We start from the raw sequence: 21,449 nt of genomic DNA, 5'->3' as shown, positions 1-21,449 counted from the left end.
TGTCTTGTCTGTTGGCACATTGTTAGTGTCCTCTTTGCTCCGACCGAGAACATGTGGAGTGAGAGAGGAATGGCTTGTCGGACGTAGCAACAGTAACCAAGAGGGGCGGGTCTTTGTGAAAGGTCAATTTCAAATAATTTAAATCTTTGTGGACTCGGCCGGACTCGACTCGGACTCGGATGTTAAGGACTCGGACTCAAGTCCGACTCGACCCTCTTTGGACTCGGACTTGGACTTGTACTCGGTTGTTAAGGACTTGGACTCGACTCGGACTCGACAAAGGTGGACTCGGACCCAACACTAATATTAACCGTTTCCGTCCCTTTCTTTCAAATGATAATACTGCAGTTCTTATTCACGCAGTAGTCACTTCACATATAGATTACTGTAATGCTCTTCTCACAGGTATTCTCTCCAAATTGCTACATAAGTTTCAGATGGTTCAGAATTCTGCAGCTCGTGTTCTATCTAGAACACCTTATACTGAGCAAATTTCTCCAGTTCTTCAGCAATTGCACTCTCTACCAGTAAAGTATAGAGTTGAATTTCAAAATCTTGCTACTTACTTATAAGGCACTTCATAATCTTGCACCACAATACCTTACTCAACTTCTCCATATTTACACTCCTTCACCTGCTCTCAGATCTTCATCTTCAAATTCTCTTGTGGTACCTCGGATTCAACTTACTACCATGGGTGCCAGATTTTTTAGCTATGCTGCCCCCCACCTATGGAACTCTCTTCCCCTTGATGTTCACAATAGCGAGTGCTTGTTGACTTTTAAAACGCATCTTAAGACATCTTTTTATACAGGATTTTTTATAACATGTTATTGAGACTTTACTGCACTTTATCTGTATATGGGGCTTATTTGTTGTGTGTTTTGTCTTATGCAGTGACCTGTATATAGCTTGTGAGTTGACCTTGGGTGTTATGAAAGGCGCCATGAAATAAAATGCATTATTATTATTATTTGATATGTGGTGACCCTTTATAAACTCTGACTGGCACTCATCAATCAAATCCCATATTTAAGTGGTTTTGCCAGAACAGATGCCAATATTTTTAGAATATTTTGGGAGCCAGAATTAAGCATAATTGAATTTAGAATAGGAAAAAGGTCAATAGCATTAGAATCACTTTCATACAATTTACCAAAAAATTCTGTTGTATGTCACCGAGTGACCTGATCTCGAAAAAGAACACAACTTCTGCAGTTTGGCAGTATTTCGGGTTCCGACCAAACGAGAAGGGAGAGGCGGTAAATACGGATGAGGCAATTTGTAAATTGTGCAATAAAAAGCTGACCGCAAGAGATGGAAATACCTCGAACCTAAGGTCGCATCTCCGAAACCACCATCCACTCACTGCTGCGAGGATGGACCCGAGTTCACTCAGTGCAACAGTTTCAACGCCTCCCGCTTATACCGATGCAAAAGGGACAGTGTCCGGTGGAAAACCTGTACTGATGCAGTGACAAAATACTTGGCGAAGGAAATGGTCTCTTTCCACACGAAAAAAAGTCCTTTGAGGACATGGTAAAGGTCCTAGATGCCCAGTACGAGCTGTCTGGACGGACACATTTCTCACAAACAGCCTGACTCAATGTGACTCCCACATTTATATAGTAAAGTTAGAGACAATGTTCAAGTGCTGCCCTGACATGTGGTCGTCTGTTAACATGACACCATATTATGTCCCTGACTGTCCACACCATTACACCTGACTGGAAACTTGAATCCAAATGCCTCCAAACAACGTATTTTCCTGAGAGTCATACGGCGGACAATCTTGCTGCTGCACTCAGAGCTGCACTTCAGGACTGGCAACTTGACGAGAAAAAAACGTTCAGCCATAACCACTGACAACGCTGCCAACATTTCTGCTGCAATCAGGTCCCTGCATTGGCCGTGGCTTAACTGCTTCGGTCACAATTTAAACTTGGCTGTCACAAATGCATTGCATGACCAGTGGCAAAAAACCGAGCGCGCCCTCGGACTATGTCGTAATATTGTCGGGACCTTTTTCACACAGCTAGCGACGTAACCATGAACTCCACAAGAAGCAAGTGGACTTGGGACTCCCAGAACGTAGTCTCATAACGGTAAGCATAAAACGTGCAGAGAGTTCCTCAGGGGCAGGGGCTCAAATGTAAAAAGGCATATATATATATATATATGCTTTGCATCACATAAATAAATGATATTTAAAAGTAGGCTAAATTAAAACCGTTTTTTAAATTGTAATATTTTTTTCTGTATTTTTTATCAAATAAATGCAGGCTTGATGCACATAAGGGACTTATTTAAAAAAAAAAATGTGCATGCAAATTTGACCAATACTGTAGGCTACTATTATACTATTGCAGCAAAATTATAAAAAATGTTAAAATAATAAAGTCACCATTTCGCGTATTGTTCAGCCTACACTTCACATAATAGGCCCGTAGGCCTGGCCTTCATTTAACAAACTATGATTGTTTCATCAAATGGTAAACGATGTATCGCTACCTTTTATTATTGAACAAAAAAAGTTAAAAAATGGTTTGGTTTATTTTTCTCCTGCCGTCGAGCCATATACTCACTGAAAGAACCATATTTGGCTCGAGAGCATCGGTTCCTGAGCATTACATTAATGAGCTCATTTATTTATGCATTCATTCATTTATTTAGGCATATTCATTCATTCATTCATTCGTTTATCTGACTGCTGAAAGTAGCTTCTCGTTCAACTTGCCTCTGTCAGAGAGTGACGGATGATCACGCACGCTCCACTGACTTCACTCCTATTGGTTGTCGCTCCCGAAAGTCGCTCTTCATTTGCATAAAGTTAAACAGATCTCAACTTTGTCGCGTCGCCAGACACGCCCCATCAGGTCGCCAATGGCCGCGATCGCGCGTGTCGCCGGAAAACGCCCGCTCCCCATTGAAATGAATGGTAACGTGTCGCTTTGCCGCTTGTAGTGTGAACGCAGCTCTGAAACCTCTCTATCATTAATAGTTTTTAAGATAATTACACATTTGTAAAAGTATGCAATTTTGGGCGTAACCGCCCAGTTCGTCCCCAGAAGGTTAAACCCTGGTGTCCTGATATAAACTGATTGTGAGAGATTTTTCTGGTGTACGACGTTATGTATCACACAAGAGCATGACCTGTAACAGGTAGTATTTTTTTCTTTACCCAAATGAATATTAATTAATTAGTGTGTTGATATGCAATGAATAAACAGTGTGATACTTAATGAGACCTGCAGAGGGGGCTAGCGGGTAAAAAAGGACTGCTAGAGACAGTGGTAGAGGAACGGGGTTCTTGATGTGATGATTTTGGTTCGGACATTAAAGTTTGAGCACAAGCTCAGTGAGTACTAAAAATAAGTCTCATTCTTCTGACACAAACAACACATGGTACCAGGAGTAAACCGATTTGTCAAGCTTCAGTTTAACTCGTAAAATGGATGTTTTGAAAGCACCGGAGGGACTGAAACTGGTGGGTAATGTGGACAGCAATTGGCGGTCTTTTAAGCAACAATTTCAGTTGTATATGGCTGCCATAGGACTGGACAATAAACCTGACGCCAGGAAGATTGCTTTGCTACTAACAGTAGCGGGTCCCCAAGCCATTGAAGTATTCAATACATTTGAGTTTGGCGAAGATGAAGACAAAGAAAAGTACGACACCATACTGGAAAAATTCAGTGCATACTGCTCTCCACAAAAGAACATCGTGTATGAAAGGTATGTGTTCCGGTCTCGGATGCAACTGCACGACGAAACTTTTGATTGCTTTGTGACTGATTTGAAGCTTAAAGCGCAGTCATGTGATTTTGGAGATCTGAAAGATTCTATGATCCGCGATCAGATAGTGTACGGAATCCAAGATAAAAGGATAAGGGAGAGGCTTTTAAGAGATGCTAAACTGACTCTGGAAGAAGCAGAGAGACTGTGTCATGCAAGTGAATTAGCCTAACAGCATGCAAAGACGTTTAATGAAGTGAATGTCACAACAGTTCATGACAGTGCCAATGTGTCTGTAGTCAAAAATAAGACAAGAAAGTTTACACCACAAAAGAAAAACAGAGAAGATTCAGCAGCATATTCCTGCAAACGTTGTGGTAGCAGACATGAGCCCCGGCAGTGCCCTGCCTATGGTAAAAGATGCTCAAAATGCAATGAAAAAAATCACTTTGCAAGACAGTGCTTATCAAAAGACAAGCCCAAGTCTGTGAGGCTAGTTGAAGATACTGACTTAAGTGAGACTTTCTTTGTTGGCATGGTGTCATGTGATAATGCAAATAATGAAGAAAAAAATGAAAATGCTAAACAGTTAGAAAATGAAGATACTTGGATTGCTTCATTGCCAATTAATGGGGCTTTAGTAGCACTAAGGATTGATACAGGCGCACAAGCAAACTTGATCAGCATGACAGAAATTAAAGCCATGAAAGAAAAACCTAAAATAACCAAGAAACCAGTGCAACTGAAAGATTACAACGGAAAAGACATAGAAAGCAAAGGCCAGTGCAGACTAAAAGTAAAAGTGAAGGACAAAATCCACAATGTACTGTTCTTTGTCGTACCTGAGGGCAGAGAGTCACTGATCGGTGGTGTTTCTTCAAAGAAGTTGAATCTGGTAAGAAGAGTATACCACATCAACTGCTCAGAGGCAGTAAATGCTCACACAGGAACAGTTGAGTCCATTGTGCATCGTTACTCTGACGTTTTTAAAGGACTAGGATGCCTTCCATGCACATACAAAATCAAACTCAAAGAGGATGCAACTCCAGTGATCCATGCTTCAAGGCGAGTTCCAGCTCCACTTCGGGAGCGCCTTAAAAAGGAACTGGAAAGGATGTGTCAGTTAAAAGTCATCACGAAAGTGGAAGAACCGACTGAGTGGGTAAACTCAATGGTATGCGTTGACAAAAAGAATGCAAGAAAAGAACTGAGAATATGCATGGATCCAGGAGACTTAAATCAAAACATAAAACGTGAGCACTACCAAATACCAAAAAGGGAGGAAATCACAAGTGAGATGGCAGGAGCTAAGTATTTCTCCAAGCTAGATGCAGCACAGGGTTTCTGGCAAATCAAGCTGGACGAAGAGAGCTCAAGATTCTGCACATTTAATACACCTTTTGGGAGGTACAGATTCCTGAGAATGCCGTTTGGCATTATCTCGGCCTCTGAAATATATCATAGAGCAATGGACAACATGCTAGAGGGTCTAGAAGGGGTTCGTTGCTATGTAGATGATGTGGTGATCTGGGGATCTACGCTATGTGAGCACAATGAAAGACTGACAAAAGTGCTCCAAAGGGTGCGTGAGAATGGACTAAAGTTAAACCGTGCTAAATGCCAATTTGGGGTGCAAGAAATAACGTTTCTTGGAGACAAACTGTCTTCTAGAGGGATAGAGCCAGATGAAAAGAAAATAAAAGCCATTTTGGGCATGCCGCGACCCACAGACAAAAAAGGGGTGCTCAGAATAATGGGGATGATCAATTTTATTGGAAAATTAATTCCCAGTCTATCAGTGAAAACATCAGCACAGAGAACTTCTCCATGACTCCAATGATTTCAAGTGGACATCGAGAAATGAGAGAGAATGGAATGTTCTAAAGATAGCACTGACAAATGCACCCGTGCTGGCGTATTACGATCCCAACAAGAGACAGAAGATTTCAACTGATGCGTCGAAGGACGGACTGGGAGCTGTCTTGTTGCAGGCAGAAGGAGATAGTTGGAAGCCAGTTGCTTACGCTTCTAGATCCATGACGAAGACTGAAACAAGATACGCTCAAATTGAGAAAGAATGTCTTGGACTAGCTTATGGATTACAGATCTTTCATTGCTATGTCTATGGGCTTCCTACTTTCACAGTTGAGACAGATCATCGCCCCCTTGTGGCAATCATAAAAAAGAATCTCAATGAGATGTCACCGAGGATTCAGCGGCTCATCATGAAACTACAACGATATGATTTTGAGCTTGTTTACACACCAGGCAAGCACTTAGTGCTGGCAGATGCGCTATCACGAGCGCCAGAATTGAGTACTGCTGCTTGCTCCACTGAAAATGACATTGAAAATCATGTCAACATGATCGTTGAGTCTCTACCTGTATCTCACAATAAAGCAAAAGAGATTAGTGACGAAACAATCAAAGACAAAGAGCTACATACAGTGATGGAAAACATTCACAGTGGCTGGCCCAAGGGGTCCTGTCCGAAGTACTATCATATAAGATCAGAGCTAAGTGTGGCAAATGGACTGTTATTGAGAGACTGTAGAATTGTCATTCCACACAGCCAGAGGCCAGAGATACTTCGTAGGCTACACGAGGGGCATCTTGGCATTGAGAAATGTAAAAGGAGAGCCAGGAACGCCGTGTATTGGCCGGGGATCAACAAAGAAATTGAGAACATGATAGGAAAATGCGAAACCTGTAACAAGTACCAGAGCAAACAGACAAGGGAGCCTATGATGGTTCAAGATCTCCCCACTGCTCCTTGGGAGAAAGTTGGAACAGATTTGTTTCACTGTAATGGTAAGGACTATCTGCTAGTGATAGACTACTATTCAAATTTTCCTGAAATTGCTCTTCTCACAAGTGCAACATCCAACAGTGTCATTACTCATGTCAAGTCCATATTTGCCCGGCATGGGATACCAGAGACTGTAGTGAGTGACAATGGTCCTTGTTATAACAGCAAGGAATGGCAACAGTTTGCAAGGCAATATGGATTTCACCATGTCACTTCAAGTCCACATCATGCACAAGCAAATGGCAAAGCTGAAAAGCGTGTGCATATCATCAAACAGCTACTCAAAAAAGCCACAGACAGCAAGTCGGATCCTTATTTAGCTTTACTAAGCTACAGAACGGCCCCGCTTGAATGTGGTTTATCCCCAGCAGAACTGTTGATGAATCGCAGGTTGCGCACGACCCTACCTGCCTATAAAGACATCAAGGAGAAGGCTGAGATACAGACAAAATTTGAAAATACAAAATGGAAACAAAAACAGCGTTATGACAAGTCAACCAAAACACTCAGACCACTTGCCAAAGATGATGTAGTGCGTATTCAAGACCAGGATGCATGGAGTCAAAAAGCTACTGTTCTCCAGGAGGTCGGACCGAGATCCTATGAAGTAAGGACTGAGGAGGGTCACGTGCTCAGAAGGAACCGTCGTAACCTTCTCAGAACCAAAGAGACTTTCAGAGAAACAGAAGATAAAGATGATAGTGCTTTCGTGTCACATGCAGAGTCAGTGCCAGAGCTGAAATCAGATGGATGTGTGCATGTGGACACAAGTGATGGTCACACAGAGTCACCTGTCTTAAGGAGATCTGAGCGTCAAGTCAGAAGACCAGTCAGACTCGATCTGTGAATAAATACTGGACATGTGATGTTTTCATCTTGTTTTTTGTTTTTTATATATATATAAGTTATAGTTATAGTTATATATATATATATAAGAGAAAATGTGAATCTTGTACAATTCAGGTGTTATTTACATATGTTAAGGTATGTTTTTTGTTCTTTATATATATATAAGTTATAGTTATAGTTATATATATATATATAAGAGAAAATGTGAATCTTGTACAATTCAGGTGTTATTTACATATGTTAAGGTATGTTTTTTGTTCTAAGTTTCAAAGAAAGGGGGATGTGTTGATATGCAATGAATAAACAGTGTGATACTTAATGAGACCTGCAGAGGGGGCTAGCGGGTAAAAAAGGACTGTTAGAGACAGTGGTAGAGGAACGGGGTTCTTGATGTGATGATTTTGGTTCGGACATTAAAGTTTGAGCACAAGCTCAGTGAGTACTAAAAATAAGTCTCATTCTTCTGACACAAACAACACAATTAGTTTTTTTTTTTTTTTTGTATTAGGTGAATATGTACCTAATAGTACTATTTGAGAAGGAAAGCAAAACTGGCCCGGTAGCATAGGAGCGGTTTTCAGATGGCCTTGCTTGGTGGCCCCCGTATAGTGACAAGTTCCAGATTTTGAGAGGTGTTCCAAAAATACTTGCACCCAATCCATCAAAGGGCTGGAAACAGTTTGCTGCACGTGTGCTCTACGAATCAGGTAGTTTTCGATGTAGAAGTATGCAATTGAGTACTACACCATCTGGTGTTGCTTTGTTCTGATATTGTCAAATACTATCACTACATTAAGTTATACCTAGTTTATGTTATAGTTGAATAGTTACCAGGCTAAATCTTGCTTACAGATTCAATTGACAAAATAAGACAAAAATGGGAAAGGTCATAACATCAGACAGAGAACAAGACGTTACACCTGTACAACAACGAAGGAAGTAAGCACATATTTCTTTGTTGAATATGAAATAATCCTCATTTTAGTCTGAGTTTTAACTGTATCACACAAAATGTAATGGAACTGTGTCATGTCTTTATGCCTGAGGGAAATATTGTCACCTTTGCTTGTATTGCATAGCATTATGCATGAAAACCAAAACGTCTCATAATGGTTCATTTACATAGACCAAAACGTCTCAGGTCACCATTACCCTCATCAACATCATCAGAGGAAGATGACCTTCTGGTAACTTTACCATAAATACAACCTTGCAAAAAAACAAAAAGACTTAACCGACCCCCTACAAGAAACTTAACAGCCCCTCCTCCCTTACCAGTGGTCATAAGACCAAAGACCACAGATGCCATCAGAGCTGGTAAGTTTATTTTGATCTGTGTGTCAAAATAAATCACATCAAAGTCACATCTAAGACTCAACATCGCTAGACTTGTGGTGACAAACATGCTAGCTTTATCTTTTTGTAATGTTTTCATTTCACAGCCCAGACCAGTGTCCTCCAACAGCAAGTGGAGGAACGGCATCCAACTCCATTGCCCGATGAAGGGCTGGGCTTTCCTGAACGTAAGCTATTTAATCCTATTACCTCATTGGGGTCTGTGGGATCTGTTTTGTTGACGCTTCCTAAAAGAAACATGGTGAAATTAACATACATGGTATTTGTTGACCATGTCATGGATGAGTTTGGAGAATGGTATCTGCCTGGCTGCATTGTGTCAAACTTAAAGGCATTACAGGCATCAGTTTGGTATGAAAAGTACTAGGGACATAGACATGGGTGTGCAGCATGGTTTAAAACTGCTGGGGACGGGTATTTTACAAGGTCCTCACTTGGCCACTGCATGTATGTCTGCTACTGTGATAACTCTATTACAAATACAGACACAAATGAAAGGATGGACAATTATAAGAGACTCTAAGAGACATGGCAGCGAACAGCAGATATCCTAAGTGGCTGTGGCATAATTATTAGCATGGCCACCTTCAGTGTTTGAGGTTACAAGTTCGAGTTCAAGTTTCACAATATCTAGGTCTACTGCATGAAACAGACTTAGTTATATAGCTTGCAATGCTTTGCCAGTGATAAACACAGCTAAACGTATTCATACGAAAATTTTACCTTTTCATGGTCCACTGAATGTTTCCTGACCTAAATGTGACATGTGACAAATGTGACCTAGAACCAAGATATTGCCTTACCCATCAACGCATGCCAACTAACTGCACTGCTACGTTTGGTCACATCTTTCTCTTGATGTCGGTAAACTGCTCTTTTTAGGATAAGTTTAATAATGGAATTGTTGCTGTATTTCTAACAGCAGTTGAAAGGATTGTCCAAGAACAGCTAGGGGAACTTTACCTCAAGCTGGACCATTTGACAAAAATTGTCCAGTCCCTCACTCAAAACAGGGCTTTAAAATAAGAAAGCCCTGACTACCAAAACGTACTTCCAATTTCCATATTGGAAGACCTAAATCAATTTGACGAAAGGCTTTGGAAAGATGCCGATTTTAAGAAACACATGGTATGTCCTCTAATACTTTGAGGTGTATATACAGTGGGTAAGCAACATCAAAATGGGGAGTTGATTAGTTGAGTCAGTTGTTTGTTGGCCTGCACAAATCCAAGCAGGAGTGTTGATCAAACTAACAAGACGTGACAGAAAATAGGCAATTTTGATTGTCTGTAGTAACATTTTCTTCTGTATTTTATTACAGATTGCAAAGCTGTCCATAACTGGAGGAAACCACATTAAAAAACAGTGTGGCGAGTCTGCAGGAAAGTGTTTACTCCTGAATTTGCCACCAAACTAAATTGGTGTGGGAGAGGACAGAAGACTGGAATCAAGTCACAACCAGTGCGTGCAATTCTACTGCATAAGTTTTACGAGGTTAGCAGTAACAATCCCAAGGGAGACTTCATCAATATTCCAGTTTCATATACAATTGTGCTGAAAAGCTTGCATACAACGGCAGATGTTGTTAAATACTGCCATTTATTTGTAAAATATAACTGATCATACAAAATACTTTTTGGGATATTGGTCACACAAAGCCGTTTATCAAATAGTTGTTTGGCTCCGTTTTTAATCATGATAACTGAAAACACCAAAATGGCCCTGATCAAAGTTTACATACCCTTGAATGTTTACATGGCAAACTTACACGGTAAGTTTCTACACCTGTGACTTTCTGTAATTGTAATGAGTGTGTGTGTGTGTGTCTAAATACTGTTGTTAGTAATTTTCTTAATGTAGCTCTTGAGGGGGTGTGCTAACTTAAATGGATACTGAGCCATGGTGTGTGAGTCAAGTCGTCACATTTATTTATATAGTGCTTTTTACAATATACTGTAGATTGTTTCAAAGCAACTTTACAGAGATAACAGGAAAATAGTGCAACAAAGTTTGTTTCAGAAGAAAATAGTGTCACAGTCCAGCTTAAAGGAATAGTTCACTTTAAAATGAAAATTCTGTCATCATATACTCACCCTCATGTTGTTTCAAACCTGTATGAATTTCTTTCCTCTGCTGAACACAAAGGACGATATTTAGAAGAATGTCAGTAACAAGACAGTCTCTGGGTCTCATTGACTTCCATAGTATATTTTTTTCCTACTATGGAAGTCAATGGGACTCAGAAACTGTTTGGTGAAGACATGAGGCCATATTGGATTAAAATGGGACCTGAAAGTTGACAGAGTACTTTTCCAAAACCCTGTTTAAAAGAAAACTGGCAAATGGTAAAACTCAGCCAAGAGAATTGCTGCTTTATTCCCCCTCAAAAGGCACTGTTTTGTTTTGCATGTAAATTATGTGGGGACAGTGACATGCGGTCTGCACTGACATCAGGCTATAGTGACTGGAAAAAGGCAGCTGTGTGCCTAGCTGAACATGAAGGATCAGAGAGCCACAGAAAGGCAATGCTCGTGTATGTTACTCGCTGTGCTGATGGTGGGTGGATAAATTCAGAACTAAAAAGACAATTTGACAATATTGGGCCGAGGTTTTAAAGAGGGTGATTGCGGTAGTGAAGTTTTTAGCAGAGCGAGGACTACCGTTTAGGGGACACAGTGAAGTTTTTGGGCAAATGGATAATAGGAACTTTATGGGTGTGCTGGAAGTTATCAGCGAGTTTGATTCCTTTTTGAAAGCGCATATAGAAAAATATGGCAATGTTGGAAAGGGAACGCCATCATTCCTCTCATCAACAACATGCCTAGAATTGATTGAACCGACCAGCTGCTGGATCTGCAATATACTGCTGGATCTTTAATGTTGTGGGCCTATTTTTTGAGGAGGGTCCAGCTGCAGCTTGGGCGTTCCCGTAATGACACAAGAATGCCCTTTGGGCGTTCCTGGTAGCGTTTCATCGACCAATCGGGAAGCGTTTCGCAAGGCACACTGGGTATGATGTCATTTCCCCTTCCATATTTGCAATTTTACCTCGTAAGTTTCGCCGGAGAAGAAGTAACGTTTGTCAAGCGGTCATGCGATGAGAGATTATGTCAGTAAGTAGGCTATTGTTTATTTCTACAACATTGACTGGGAAGTATTCTCTTTTATATCACTGATATAGCTGTCGTGTCTTCTTAATCTTGTATGGTAACGTTATGTATCCGAATCCGATATTAATAATCGCGGCAAGCATGGTTCGGTAGCCGCTAATGTCATGCTATCTCATTTTAGCCATAGCTACTAGCCAGAAGAAAGCAATGTATAAGAATGTTTGTTGCTAGAAGCTAGAGTTTGTAGCGAAGACTAAGTTAACATAACGTTACATTGTTAAGTTGGATGTTAACGTGTTAGCTAGATGGTAAGAGGTAAGAAGTAACTGTTAGCGGCCAAGCTGCTTCGATATGGATACAGATAACTTTGGTGGGCGCGTTGCCTCGTTTTGGTGGTAACTTAGTAAATTTGTCTAAAATAGTCTTCTACAGAATTTGGTTTGACGTTGGAAGTTTGACATTTGTCAGAGATTCAGCTCCGAAACACTTAAATACATCAGTACGATTTGGCATAAGAATGAAAAACAGGTTGTGTTCGAACTGTTTTAAAATGTAGACGATAACACAGTGTTTGTTTTAATCGCCTTTACTGTATCGCAACCTATACATTTTGTAATGTAAAACAGCAGATAGGGATCGTCTACAAAGTAAAAAACGAAAAGGAAAAATCTCAATCTCACCCGACTAAACACCATTTATTTTCGATCCCAAAATTCAAATGGTGTTATATTGTTAAAATAATTAAATAACTGCTTTGTTTAACTGTCAAAAGTGATGCAAAAACAATGCTGATTCAGATGTGCAAATACATTTGTGTAAAAACTTTTTTTTTCTGAATATAGAGTTGCATGGACCTAAAAGATTTTCACGTAGGTATTTTTCTCATTTGTAATCAACCTGATAATAAATGTATTTAAAAATCATAGTTTTTCATCTCAACTTCAAAGGGTGTGTGTTACTGGATTCTAGAATATATTTGATCTGGATATTGGTTTTAGTAACAGAATATATATATATATATTCAGATGCAAAAGCCTTTAAGTGCCATCAGAATTTATTTTCTAGAATTATCATTTTTATCAAGCTTGTATATAAGTTAGTAATTTCCCTTAAATGACAATTAATAATTGCCATTTAAGTGAAATTTTATTACATTTATTTCAATATATGAAATATATTATCAGGTTTGAATTTAATATTGTTAACGTGTTCGCAAAGAGGCATGATGTAGCGTCCACGCTGATTCTTTATGGTGACAGATAACATTGGTGGGCGCATTGCTTTGTTTTGGGAGAATTTTGGTGGAGGTAGGTAACTTTGTGTAACAGTCTTTTACAGGTACAGAATTTATAAACACACATTGTTTACTAACTTCGTTTTTCACGTAGTTAGTTTTTTAACAGAGTTTTAGCTTTCTCACCTGAAGATTCCTTGGATTCAACGCAGCAGGTAGTAGCTAGTGCTAGGAGGGGGCGAAAAGTAAGTTGAGCTTGGTTAATGTGCTCCATATATCTCTTATCTATAGCTACATCTGTCAATTTTGCCGAGCGGTCACAAGCCCCAGCCCACAAGATGTTTTGAGCAAGGATGCCAATTTCTCCACTGCCCCTTTTGCCCACTTTATAAGGGTGACTACTCAAAAGTGGAAACACATTTACAGTCCCATCTGAAAACAGTGGTACAGCATGGAGGTATGTTTAAGGATTCTTTGGCTGATTCATTGGTTTAGATTAATAACCTTTGTGTTGATATGAATAAGTTGAGGACACTAGCCGTGGTCAAGAAGGCACTTGTGTTTGGACCAGTTATTAAAGCCTGCTTTGTTTTTTACCTTCCTTTCAGAGGTTGTGATGTATACCTGCAAATGGGGCTGCAGAAAGGAGTCCCACTACCACTGCTGTGCTTGTATTCTAATGTTTCAAAGAAAAAAACAACTGCTTAGACACCTCAGCACATGCCACCGTCAGCCAGCAGAAGGCCAACCCCACCCTCAGCCAGCAGAAGGCCAACCCCACCCTCAGCCAGCAGAAGGCCAACCCCACCCTCAGCCAGCAGAAGGCCAACCCCACCCTCAGCCAGCAGAAGGCCAACCCCACCCTCAGCCAGCAGAAGGCCAACCCCACCCTCAGCCAGCAGAAGGCCAACCCCACCCTCAGCCAGCAGAAGGCCAACCCCACCCTCAGCCAGCAGAAGGCCAACCCCACCCTCAGCCAGCAGAAGGCCAACCCCACCCTCAGCCAGCAGAAGGCCAACCCCACCCTCAGCCAGCAGAAGGCCAACCCCACCCTCAGCCAGCAGAAGGCCAACCCCACCCTCAGCCAGCAGAAGGCCAACCCCACCCTCAGCCAGCAGAAGGCCCACTGCACTCTTTTTCACCTCAAGCCTTAGAAGGCCCACTAAACCCTATGGAGGCCATGGTAGAAGCCCGGCTACACCCTGTGGAGGCTATGGTAGAGCTTCATCAACCAAAAAAAACTGTTGGCTTACGTTCGAGGGTCAGAAAGGTTAAGTGCACAAAGTGTGAATTAGTGCTAAATAAAAAAAATGTAAAGCAGCATATGAGACGACGCCACTCAACTGTCAAGGAGGACATTACAGCCGACCGTCATCTGGCATGTCAGCCAATAGAGATTGAAAGGGGAATATTTGCTGTTGTAAAGTCCTTCAGCAGCAATAGCGCACTCATCCATGTACAGAAGCGGACATCGGGGCCAAGCCATCAAATTCGTTGTGAGCAGGATGCCTGTGTGCGCAACACTGAGGTGATGCATAGGAGTGGGTTTATATCCTTTGATTGTGCCCATCTGCAGTCCCTGCAATACTGCCCACCACCCCTCAGCCCTCAGATTGAACTAAGGGAGGATGTTCTGAGGGACATTGTCAGTAGCAGGTGGTTCAGCGAGGAGCGGAAGAGGGCATGTCTTCTGAAAAAAACGGCGGCAAACGCTGAAGGGATCCCCTTCAGTGTTGATGTTGAGGTGGGAAGCTCTTCCTCAAGAAGATATGTTTCCATTTATGAGGCAAATCTGTCTTACTATAACAAGTTTGGCAGAGTGATGGTCATGTTTGACACAGCAAATAACACGTGGCATTGCCATTGTGTTAAAGCCAAACAGGCCTGTGTCCACAAGGCCATTGCAAAATGGCACTTTTTCCAGACAAGAAAGGAGCTCTTCACGGGAGATGAGAGCGAGGATACTCAAGATAGTCAGGGCTCTGAAGACAAGGTGGAAACTGTCACCTCAAGTGATTTTCAGTATCCCCCTCGAGATCAGGATTTGGGGAGAATTGTTAGGTACATTCACAACAAGAAAAGGCTTCCTGCAGACTTGCCAGCAAAGGTGTATGGGTTGACAAGTGAGACAGAAGTGCCTAAACATCTGATGCCCAAAGAGTGTGTTTGTCCTGAGTGTCCTGGTGATCTTCCCCTTGGTGAACCCCTGATCATCAGCAAATCAGCAAAAATCATTACTGTCAAGGGAATCATCGAGGGTCTGTATCATGTTTAAACTAAAATTGACATTTATTCTTCCTTTTCCAAGTTGTATATACCACTAAATGCTCCAATGATCTCATTTCAGGTGTGACAACTTATGGGAAAAAATGCAGTAGATGTGGAATGATGGTGCGATACCAGGAATGGGAGGATGGCTTACATAACTTTAATGACAAAGTCATTCTAACCCTCCATTTTTGCCTGTATCTTCGGAACTGCCTCCAGGTCAAATGTTCAAAAATTCAATACGTGTGATTTTTGTGATTTATGAATATGATGTGACCATACTGTATGTTAAATGCGTAAATCTCATATTCCATATCTTTATGCACAGTAGGCCATTAATTAAGTAATTAGAACTAAGGTGCAGGATGAGACTTCTTAGCTGACAGTCATGACATTAGGCCATTAAATACATAATTGGAACTTTCCCAGTTGCACACTTTTATGGAAGTACATTTTCTAATTTATTATTGATGTTTTATTCCAGACTCACACAGCTCTGGGTCGAGCCATCGAGACATGGGAGCTGACGTCGGGACAGCAGTACCCAAACAAAAATAGCCTAATACATGGATACCTACATTTTGAAGCATTAACAGACCATGATTATAACTTCTCCTGTGTCCGCTGTGGACATCACCCTCCTGTGGTGGTCATGGATCTCCACAAGAGCTGTGTCTTCAGCTTGGCAGGTACAATACAGGTTTTATTTGTATGGTGAACCCCTCCACCCCTCCAGGTGGTCTAACTACAGTATATTGATATTTCTTTTTATTTTAGTCAGTGAACTAGAGGATCCACCAGATGGATTTGATGGGGAGGTGGACATTGATGAGTTCTGGGACTCTCTATGTTTAGAGAGGATTGCACGTGGTTTTGTTCCAAGTAAGTGACTTTTTAAATATAATGTTTCCCAGAGATATATAATTCCTTTGTTACCTTTTTTCCCCTTGTCTTTCTCACTCCACTTTAAGAATTACAAAGTTAATTTCTAGCCATCAATGCAGACTGTTTTTCTTTCAGGTGATAAACAAAATCCTTTTGCCGTTAAACCTACGTACCACCACTGGGCCCCGTGGATTGGACCTCACACCCGCAAATCCAACAAGGTGCTCAATACGGAGCATGAAAAGGTCCACACAACAAGGCACCCAAAAGAACAGACAGAGACTGACATAACAGAGGACAGGCTATTGGATGAAGTGTCCAATTTGAAGGTAAACAGGTCTATGTGTTTTTTGTTGTTGTTGTTTATTCTATATAATCAATATAGCTAGTATAAATGTGTTTACAGTGTACACCTTTATTTTGGTAATCTATTACAGGTCCATGCCATCCGAAAGCTCTGCAGGGAGTGCGGAATTGATTCCCAAGGTTCCAAAATGGAATTAGTTCTAAGGCTGAGAGAAGAAATGAAAACCCGAAGCAAATTTGATAAAGTTTTCCAAAAGGTTTGGGGAGCATCTGGTAAGTAAAAAAAATGTCCCAACAATGTCTTTTCTCATTGGGCTACTGCTGGTAATTTAGTTTGACTTCCTTGAACACTTGTTCTCCTCAGGTGGCTGGGCTGTTGTTATGTGCCCCTGTGGGCAGGTTGTCTCACTGAAATTTAACATTAGGGCAGAAAGTCCAAGGGACTTCACTGATTTATTGTTATCTTGGAAACACATGCCCAACATATGCATATATGATTTTGCAAGAGGTCTGGCAGTGCATGCTAACCTTAGAGAGCCCGAGACGATGCCTTTCAGCCCTCATGAGGGTAGGCTGTTGGACCCCAGCCATGAAAACTTGCAGTACGCATCTAATGGTGGTATGGTCAATTTACCATGGCTTAACACTAAGAAAACTGTGCCGGACCCGGGTGGCCATCCATTGACTGGGTCAGCAGACCACTATTGTCTCTACGACAGATTCCATGAGGGAAACACTAAAGACCCGAAAGATATCCTCCGGAGGATAAAGATGGTACCTGAACTGGCAGGGAGAATTAACAGCCAGGTTGCAGAACAACTCTTCTCAACCATGAAAAAAAACAATTATTACATGAACATGCTCTCGCCATCTGCTCATGTTTTCATGATGCGTAATGTTATTCACAATTACAATCAGCGGAAGAACAAGAAGATCAAGGAGGAATTAAAGAAGCTTGTGACTCCTGAAATTCAGCTGTGTCTCAATGAGCATGGTCAGGCAGAATTCTGTGCCTCTCAGCCAACAGGACTTAGCCCCGACCCAGTTGTTGCCGCCTCCTCTCAGCCAGCAGAAACGGGGTTCAGCTCAGACCCAGATCTTTCACCACCCTCTAAACGTAAGGAAATCTTCTATATTTTATGCATTGTATTAGTGATTGTGTATATTTATTCAATAACACATTTCCTCTCATTTTTGTCTCATCTCTTTATTTTGAATTAGGTTCAAGGTTACAGTCGCTCTCCTCAGCTGTTGACCGTGCTAATCCCAACTTTACAGTTGCTGATTGGAAACAAGAACCAAACGCAAGACTCTGTGAATTAGTAAGTTTGAGATTAGTTTTTGTGAATTAGACATTTTAAATATACATCCATTCATAATGTTCTGTATATTTCCCCATAGCTGGACTATGTGCTGGATAGTAAGGGTGACCCTAAGGAGGAAATTGTTCAAGCCAACAACTCGATCCTCACAAGGTCTGACTTTTGGACTCTGGGCCTAGAGCGAGATGTTGAAGCAACGGTAAATCTGATCCAAGTGTTTAACTGTATTTCCTATGGTGTGAGATGATTAATTGTCTTACTAATTAATCATTGTTTTTTTTAGATTGCAAATTGTTGTTTCAACATTATCGTCAAGACTGCAATTGCACATGTAAGTTACATTTAACATAATCTGTGCATTCAAGTTTCCTGACTGTATACTTTTGTTGCCTACACAAAGTGTGTTATGCGTCTGTTTTCAAATAAAGGGCATTGCAACCGTGACTGTGGATGCCTATGTGGTGGTCACCTGGCTTCCTCCATATGAGGCTTCTCCCATTGCTAAAATGATTGTGAGTAGTAATGTAACAGAACTTGTACCTCAGCTTTAACCTCACGTTCAAGTTCCTCTTTGAACTCTTTTTATTTTCCTCAGTGTGACTTTGCATCCAAAGACGTGGTGCTTCTCCCTGCCTGGCAGCCTGGGCACTGGACATTGTGTGTGAGTAAACTCACTTTGAAGTGGCTTTTTTATCTGAAATACTGTGCTGTTATTATTGAATCATCATTCATGCTTTGTTGGTACATTTCATGCAGTACATAACAACATTTTTGATATGCATAACGATTTCAGGTCTAAGAATCTAACCCAACCTTTTCTGGATCAATTCCAACTTCTCTATGCCCCCTATTTTGGATTGTGTGTTGACTCTTACCATACACTCCCACCTCCCAATGAAATTAATGTTTTTGGCCATGCTGAACATAAATTTGAATGATATTTTGTTTCAGCCTCAAAGAATGGATGAATGAGAGCAATCACTTGTAAAGCACTTTGTATAAAATTATATTCATTTAATATATATATATATATACACATGCATGCATACACATATACATATACGGTACATACATATATGTAAATGCACTATTTACTATAACTGTTTTGTTTGACGTAAGATTTGGGTCTTTAACCAACCCTTATCTTGCCATTCCATGAAATAAAACTCTTAACAGGTTCTCAAACCAAGACAGAGGATTATGCAGTATTTTGATTCAAGACACCCTAGTGGCTTTGGAGATGGCCGCTACCTAGAAATCTTCAGGTTTTTCATAGAAAGCTGAATACTGGTTCCCTATGTTCATATCTAACTCTGGGTCTTGCAGCAGTAACTATATTTTTCTATTCAAAGCAATTTCCATGTTTACACCCCAAAGTAGTTCTTCATTGGTTCACTAGAAACCTCATCTGCATCTTTACTTTAATTGTTTTTTTATTTAGACCACCCAAATACTGCTTTGAGAACCCAAAAACTTAGATATGATCATGTTTTTTGGAAGTATGGTAGTTCTGTTTTGGACTATACTTCCTTTTTGTTTAGTTCTGCATTTATGGTTTTGGTTCATATGTTCCATACGTTCTAAGTCCCTACTAGGAATTGCTGCTACTCCCAGGTCACTTTTTAGCATGGGAAGGTGTAGTTCAACCCCATTTTTAAACCATGCTCTTAGGGCTCAAGGTGGGTATGTGTAGTCATGGTAGAGATTCAGCAATTCCTAAAGGGGTTCAATGTTAAATTTGAAAGTCATGAATTGCAATTAACTCGTCTTCCAAACCTTTTCAGTAACCTGGCTCATGCGGTGTCCAATGGACCATGGAAGTCATTTTACTTGGCTGATGAGGTAAAATGTGTGGCTGGAGCACGATTCATTGCATTTAGTAAAGTAGCGTACATAGGCAGGTGTCTTGATTTTTATTTATTATGATTTTATAAAGTGACGCTGATGGACCCTAGTTGCTGCTAAATGCAAGTTCAAAGCACATTGTGTTGCACTTTTTGTATGATTTAAGGCTACAAAATGAGTGTGGATATCAGTAGGCATCATATAATAAGAATCATTGATAATAAATCACACACCCCTTTTACCACCACAGGGCGCATCTCCCCAGCATCAGAGCAACAGCTGTGGTGTGTTTATGCTGATGGTGAGATGCAATAATTTCAGAAGTGATAACTGATTACTAGTTTGCAGAACAACTAACACATTTGTATGTTTATTTCAGTATGCAATGTATTCTACCCTCCAAAAGCCATATGATTTCAGTGAGGTGAGTTCGTTCAAATCTCAATCAGATTTGTAGTGTGAAATAAGGCTTTTAATCATTTTGTCCTATCTGGAGGCTACAGTTAACATGCACCAATAGGCCTTACACTTAACTTTGTCTGTAGGTACTGTACTTGCTGAAGGAGATGGCAACATCTGTAAAAATGTACACTGCCATAGATCCCATCAATGAGTAAATAGTACTGTAACATGGATTTGTATCAGGCTATGAAGACATTTAAAGCATAACTTTATTTTCAGGTGGACATGCTCTCTATCAGGAGGTGGTGGTGTGGGCAGCTGCTGGAGACCTTTACATTAGAAAGGTGTTACATACTGCGTCCATATTTTGCCATTTAATTATATTTGGTGCTCATGAAGATGGAAGCCAATACACTGATATCTCTCTCTCTCGCTCTAGCCCTGCAGGACTAGCTGGCAGACCCATCTCACCCTCTCCCCATCTCAGCCACACCTTACAATCTCCAAGCAGTGAAAGGTATTATATACTGTGTTCATATATTGCTATTTACTTATATTGGTAGCCAATATACTGATCTCTCTTTTCTTTCTCTAGCCCTGCAGGACTAGCTGACACACCCATCTCACCTTCTCCATCTCCCCATCTCAGCCACACCTTCCAATCTCGAAGCTGTCCATCAGGCACACCCATTACAACAGAGGACAGTCCATTCTTACCACCTGTAGTCCTTCAGCGTATTATTGAAGAGACACTGAGTATGGACATGGCTATGCTTGGCGTGTTCAACAGAGTTTCGAAAACTTTCCAGGAACTCGCAAAGCCATTCCACCCCTCCGTTTATATTAATGATAGTTTGGCAAGGGACCTCAAACTTAAGAAAGACAGTCTGATGCATATAACTGTTAGAAAAATTTATAAGACTGCAGGCCGTGGCAGCGGCCTTGCACTACGCCTCAAAGGCTTTTCCAAAAGAAGGAATTGGCCGAGCGCACGCCTGGGGCTGAGGCACATGGCTTATGGCAGGTATCTGATTGAAGATGTCTGCCTACCATAGTGTTGTTCTCTGAGTCTGTGTGGTTAGAACAACGTCAACACTTTTATTACTCATTTATTTTATTTGTGACATGTTTTATTTTGTAATCCCTTTCATTTTTGCATGCCAATAAATCTGTTTGTTTTATACTGTATGTACTACAATGTTCAAAAGTAAATTGTTCAAGAGAAATTACTGTATTTTGTGTCTTTATTGAAAACATCAAAAGTGCCTGTTGGAAAAGTAAGTGAATCCTTGGGGTCAAATAGCCTACTGTTTGAGCCTTCATTAAGT

At 40.8% G+C, this 21,449-nt stretch overlaps 2 protein-coding genes and 1 long non-coding RNA gene across 4 annotated transcripts; all 3 read left to right on the top strand.

Annotated features, from left to right (window-relative positions):
• Positions 1–11,814: 11,814 nt before the first annotated feature.
• Positions 11,815–14,025, top strand: LOC307004489. Of its 2 annotated transcripts, XR_013799056.1 has the most exons (4): positions 11,816–11,862; positions 12,702–12,728; positions 13,385–13,550; positions 13,702–14,025. It is a non-coding gene; the product is annotated as an uncharacterized lncRNA (long non-coding RNA). The 2 variants fall into 2 exon arrangements; XR_013799055.1 differs by lacking the exon at positions 12,702–12,728 and having other exon boundaries at positions 11,815–11,862.
• A 392-nt stretch (positions 14,026–14,417) lies between these two features.
• On the top strand, positions 14,418–17,004 carry LOC307004496 (uncharacterized protein; the record flags this gene model as incomplete). Its single annotated transcript, XM_079623816.1, has 8 exons — positions 14,418–15,351; positions 15,441–15,580; positions 15,846–16,050; positions 16,139–16,243; positions 16,382–16,575; positions 16,684–16,825; positions 16,917–16,954; positions 16,987–17,004. The coding sequence occupies 8 exons, from the start codon at positions 14,418–14,420 to the stop codon at positions 17,002–17,004; spliced, it is 1,776 nt and encodes a 591-aa protein (XP_079479942.1).
• Positions 16,967–21,439, top strand: LOC307003812 (uncharacterized protein). Its single transcript, XM_079622629.1, has 13 exons — positions 16,967–17,669; positions 17,774–17,874; positions 17,954–18,073; positions 18,158–18,205; positions 18,303–18,386; positions 18,470–18,535; positions 19,051–19,139; positions 19,659–19,716; positions 19,970–20,020; positions 20,099–20,143; positions 20,401–20,465; positions 20,561–20,638; positions 20,717–21,439. Exons 1-13 carry the CDS (start codon positions 17,027–17,029, stop codon positions 21,174–21,176), a joined length of 1,908 nt encoding a protein of 635 aa, XP_079478755.1. The 5' UTR covers positions 16,967–17,026; the 3' UTR covers positions 21,177–21,439.
• Positions 21,440–21,449: the final 10 nt, after the last annotated feature.

The sequence above is a fragment of the Phoxinus phoxinus genome, assembly GCF_949152265.1.
Source record: "Phoxinus phoxinus genome assembly, chromosome: 9".
In the NCBI taxonomy this organism is placed as follows: domain Eukaryota; kingdom Metazoa; phylum Chordata; class Actinopteri; order Cypriniformes; family Leuciscidae; genus Phoxinus; species Phoxinus phoxinus.
The sequence above is the reverse complement of the archived record's forward strand: the minus strand, read 5'-3'. Positions and strand labels throughout refer to the sequence as shown.